Below are 5301 nucleotides of genomic sequence, written 5' to 3' on the forward strand. Positions count from 1 at the left end.
TCAAAAGGGAGGCATAAAGCTACATTTAATTTACTTGAATGGAACTGTAAAAGTTCTGGCTGAAATTCACAGCAATGTGAACTTTTAAATCATCATGAGATTGGTCTTACCACCTGAGGGGGAAAAATATATTGCTCTAGTATTTTGCACTGGTTAGTCACCCTGCAAATCTCTCTCTCTCTTTTGTTTTCTTTGCTATTTCTCTTCCTTCATTCCCGCTTCTCAAGCTGCAGGCTTCAGCTGTCAACTCAAACAGAGGAGCCTCACAAACAGAATCAAAGCACAATCATCAAGCCCAACCTTCGATGTGCATCAGGAGGGTGAATCAACTTCAAAAAGCACGAGTCCTATCAACCAAGACAGCAGGAAGAATCACGGGTGAAACAAGAAGACGATCAACGGATCGATTGCAACGTTAAAACCAAACCAAACCAAAAATAATAACCTGTGCGTTATGAAAACATGAGGATTTTGCCTTTAAATACTTTGTGCAAAAACATCAATGTGGTCTATAAAGTTAGGACAGCTTCCGGCTAGCGGTGTCGTGTTAAGACTGCCGTTTCTTCTTCTTCGCTGGCTCCTAGGATTAGTCTTCGTTGGCAAGGGTCTCGGTGGACAACCAAATTTTGGCACCGCTCAAGAATTTGCTCAGGGGTGTGCCCAGGATGCTGCGCCGACAGAGGTTGCCCACGGGGGAGAATGGAAAAGCAGACGAGAGAAAGTCAGGCATGGTGGAGCCGTCAGTGAGCCCATGGGCTCGGAAGTACAGGCGACTCTGGTCCCGCTCAGGTGCGTTGGCCAACAGCGGGGGATTGCCGTTGTGTTGCCTCAAGCTCCGGTTCAAGGTTTCCACCTCGTCGGCCAACAGAGAGATTTTGTGAAAGGCTGTGATGAAACCCCCATGGTTGATCTGGGCCTCGGGGATCCAACGGAAGTAGCAGAGTTTCCAGAGCTTGATCTGTGTCCCGGAGAGGCGGGGTAGGATCACACCGTGAAGGTCCGCTGGCTTGGAGAACCAGTCTCGGAAATACTGCTCCATGCCGTTGGTAGTGTTGTGATGAAGGAAGTCAGGTTTCAGTTTGAGGATCAGGGAGTTTCTCCTGGGGAGGAAGTCCTGTTCGTTGATGATTCCGTTTTTGAGGGAAGATGGGAGACCTCTGAGGGTTGAACTGTAGTTCTTCTAGGGAGTGAAAGGTGGAATAAGTTTGAGTTTCCCATTGTTCACTGCATCAGATTATGGTTGATTCATGTTAACTGAATCAAGAAGCAAAATTAAGGCAACTAAAGATATGACCTATGGCTATCTAGTCCAGAATTCTGCAGGTCCCCAAGGAAAGACCTCCAATAACATATTGGGGATCCCATATGGCTGTGAAAGATTAGGGGAAGCAGGCAGGGAAGGCCAGATTCATTTGGTCTAAGGAGAGGCAGACCATGGAGAGCAGTGTCGGTTGGCTGGGGAATTCTGGGAGTTGAAGTCCACATGTCTTAAAGCTGGCAAGGTTGAGAATCACTGCCATAGAGAGTAAGGAAAAGATATACAAGCAGTGATGGGTGAAACATGGCTAAAGCCTGCCACAGGCAGACAATATTCTGAAGAGGCTCAGAAAGACACCTCCCCAATTCACAGAAGTATAAGAGGGAGGGAGGTCCAGCACAATCAGACTTGCAAGTTGTTATGACAGCCAACCTCAATCAAAATAATTCAGCCTTCCCGTGGAGTTGGCTCTTCTGATCTGAGGCCCACACAGAGCAGCCCAGATATGGGGTGGTGGTGGTTATAGGACGGAAATGCTTCAAAGAGACTTTGCCTTAGTTGGTGTCCCATAAGTTGGCCCCATTGCCCCGTTCCTACCTTTGATCGTTTAAAGCTTTTCACAGTCCCGTTGCACACACAGGGTGTGCTCTTCCCAATGTACAGGGGGTTGTGAAAGAGCAGGCGATCCCGCGCTGTGAGCTGAAGGGACCAATCCCAAACGGAAGGAAATCTCAGCCCTTTCTCATCACCCAGCTGAATATTTTTGCTGATGGCAAATTCCTGGAAGCAGACAAATGAAAGGAGGTTCAAAGAAGCAACCAAGTCCTCCTTCCTTGAGTTGAGATTTATTTCTACTTGAAGACCGATAAAGGTTAAAAATCAAAGTCCAGCATCGTCACAATTCTACAGCACAAAAGGTTCTGTGCCTCACACTACCCTTTCCTTTGAAGTGTAAACTACACAATGGAAAAGCTCTACTGAAGTGCAACATGCCTGCTCAGAAACAAAAATCACAATTGTACTACTACCATGACAGATACTCTCCTGACTCCAGCTAAGATCAGGCTCTTCACACATTTCAGTGTTGCCCCATGGTTTGACCCTCAAGTGTCCTTCTTAAATTGGCTGGTCATATGTGGCACCCACCGTGCTTTGCTTTACTCTCTGATGTGGAGAATTGAAGAGGAAAGTACCAAACAGTGAGATCCGTGTGCTGTCGTACAATATGGTCAAGTAAGCTTCAGAGAACTCAAAGGCCGATGGGTACTGCTCAAGTAGCTGCCAGACACAGTCAAGGAACATCAGGAACAAAGGAGACTAGAGGGAGAAGGAGACAGATAGAGGTTAGACCTCTCTGGTGGCCTGAATTGATTACAAAGCAAATGAAAGCTCCTTCAAGTTGAGTTCAACTCTAATGACTTTATAGACTCAACCATGAGTTGGCTTCCTATGGTCTTTTTAATGATGTCCTTTCAGACTTCCAAGTGTCCCCAACAGCTGTGGGATTTCTTACTGGTTTCTATCCAAGTATGAAGCAGGTTTGGCTCTCCATTTTTTTTTTTTTAGTGGGAAGATCAAGAAAGATTCACTAAGTTCCACCATTAAATGTCTTGATCCAAGCATTTTTGCACTGATCCACCAGGCATTTGCCTGGACTCACAAGAGCTCAAGCTGTGATCAGGATGGCCAATGCACACTGACTCCGTGCCCCTTGCCCGCTCTCCCCTGTTGAATGAAACAGGTCACTGAAATACCTTTTCTGGGTGGAGAAATGCCCAGCTAACTACCCCTACATATTTCTTCAACTTGGGACTTTTTTCATCCTATTACCTCTTTGTCAGATTTCTTCAAGTGATTGCACCTGTCCAGAAACGGGTGTCCTGCCATGACCCACTCCTTCTGAATCAGGCTTTGAAATCCAGCGATGGTCCGAAAATGGGGATCCAACAGCACTTGGATAAGAGACGCCACACAGCAGCTTAGGTCTCGCCCTTCTTCCTCTGTGGAAGGAAGGAATGATGTGTTTTTAACACAAAACTGCTTTCCTGTGTTGTATAACTTAACCAGAGCCCCCTGCTCAACAAGTGACCGTCTAGAAATATAAACATTCATTACATAGTATCAAGTTTCATGAACATTCATCGAAATCAGCTTCAAATGCCTACACAACTCATCAAAACGTCAACCGTATGCAATCAATCTGGTTTAACGTGTCTCTGTACAAGATGAATGCTAGGAAGAGGCTGGATGAGAGAAGAACAGAGTTCTGTTTATGGCGTGGAGTAAAGATAAGTCTATGGGAAAGAACTGGGAGAATTAATTCTGATCATGGTGTCAACACTCCCTTAAATAATTATTTTTGTTATAAATGCTTAATGACGGCCACATAAAGATTTTGTATGAGCATCAACACGATTTTTCAAAACAGACTAGCTTACCTTGTAATATTACTGAAACATGTTTGCTGTCCAGCATGTAGACCAGTTCTGCAGAATGCTTCAGGAAGATTCTAGATCAAGAGATCCCAAAATCTAGATCACCTTAGATGAACGTACAGATTAATTATCATACAAAATTTCCAGAAAGATTAGCTTTAATGCCTGGCAATGCTGATTGCCCCAGAAAGAGATTCGTGTTTTCAGAACTAGGGTCTTCTACAACAGGTGTAGATAAGATTCTTTCTGAGGATCATTTGCAAGTCATAATAACTTTAATCTTTAATTGACCTTGTTTTGATGGGAAGTGGCCCTCCAGATTTCCTACCTCACGTACTCCAGCCAACGTGAATTATCCAGCAAGGAAAGCCACTTCTCCTCAGTGTCTTCAAAAGGCTCTGAGACAAAGGGACACGTTATTTTCAAGAATGTCTTTGCATTACAGACCAGCATTATAGGGTGATGTGATTCTCTTTGAAAAACAGACCAAACACAACAGTTCCAGGTTGCTTAAACATGATTAAGAGAGGAGAGATGGACACATTTCTTTAAGGTTTGCATAGGAATTCCTCCAGAACCTTCCACTAAGCCTATGACTGGCCCTACCAAAAAATATGGCAAATATTAATCAGATTAATTCTCCCCCCCAAAATAATGCTGCGTATAGATATTTAAAGAATTAGGCCAAGATGGGAGCCAAATCTGGATATTCATTCCCCGGATGACACGAAGGGAAGTGGAAATGATACTGCAGTCCTCCCGCACTTACGTTCTCCAGGTTTTGAGAATTAAAAATAATCCAGAGTATATATTTAGAAACACAGAAGAAGCCTTTTCTTCTTCTTATCTCGAGACTTAATACGATTAGAGAGCAGTTGCTACCAGATGCTCAGTGTTATTTAAGTAATCCTTTTTGGACTCGTCTTTGAGAAGTTAATATGTTTTACATGGAATCTGCTTGTCTCAGATTGTCCGCCTCTTTGGCAAATTCAAGAACCAACCCTGGTTTGGAAGACGTTACCATTCACACATAACTGCTTCAGTTTCAGGAAAGCCGTCTGGATTTCGTGGACATTTGGCAGGCATTTATCTAAGTCAGACTTGTAAACGTCACTCCTCTGTGGATGACTTCTGGTGACAGCATTGCAAATCCTAAAAGAAAAAGAAGAGAAATGGTACTGAGGACATTTTTAGAAGTGTCTCATGACAGCTTCACCCCACAGCTGGCCCCCAAAGTCCCTTCTCAGCCTGGAGTGCAGCTGCAAGCTCCCCTCTCCTTCCCCAAGCTGTATCCTGTGGGCAAGGGCACACCCAACCACAAAATACTCTTCTAGGAAGCACCAGATGGCCCCAGCAGAGGGTGGCTAAGAGAAGTGACACCACCCCATCATACTTCAGAGCTCTGAGTCAACTACCTGGCCTTTCTGTGAAGACTTGATAATATGAAATAAGGGTTAAATGATTTATAAGGACATCCCTCAAAACTTAATAAGCCAGTTCTCCTCAATCTGATGTTCTAACAATGCATCCACTCATCCATCCATCCACCCACCCACTCATCCATCCATCCCTCCCATCCACTCACTCATCCACCCACTTACTCATCCA

The 5301-nt window shown here is 44.5% G+C and overlaps 1 protein-coding gene across 1 annotated transcript in view; it reads right to left on the reverse strand.

The window, feature by feature from the left end:
* Positions 1 to 542: 542 nt before the first annotated feature.
* Positions 543 to 5301, reverse strand: part of MTMR10 (myotubularin related protein 10) — a 19475-nt gene continuing 14716 nt past the window's right edge. The window contains 7 exon segments of the mRNA XM_015810997.1: positions 543 to 1180; positions 1856 to 2038; positions 2405 to 2575; positions 3089 to 3258; positions 3697 to 3767; positions 4022 to 4091; positions 4715 to 4916. Coding sequence (XP_015666483.1) covers positions 587 to 1180; positions 1856 to 2038; positions 2405 to 2575; positions 3089 to 3258; positions 3697 to 3767; positions 4022 to 4091; positions 4715 to 4916 — 1461 coding nt within the window. The 3' untranslated portion in view covers positions 543 to 586.

The sequence above is a fragment of the Protobothrops mucrosquamatus genome, unplaced genomic scaffold, assembly GCF_001527695.2.
Source record: "Protobothrops mucrosquamatus isolate PMUCROS unplaced genomic scaffold, P.Mucros_1.0 scaffold27, whole genome shotgun sequence".
NCBI lineage: Eukaryota > Metazoa > Chordata > Lepidosauria > Squamata > Viperidae > Protobothrops > Protobothrops mucrosquamatus.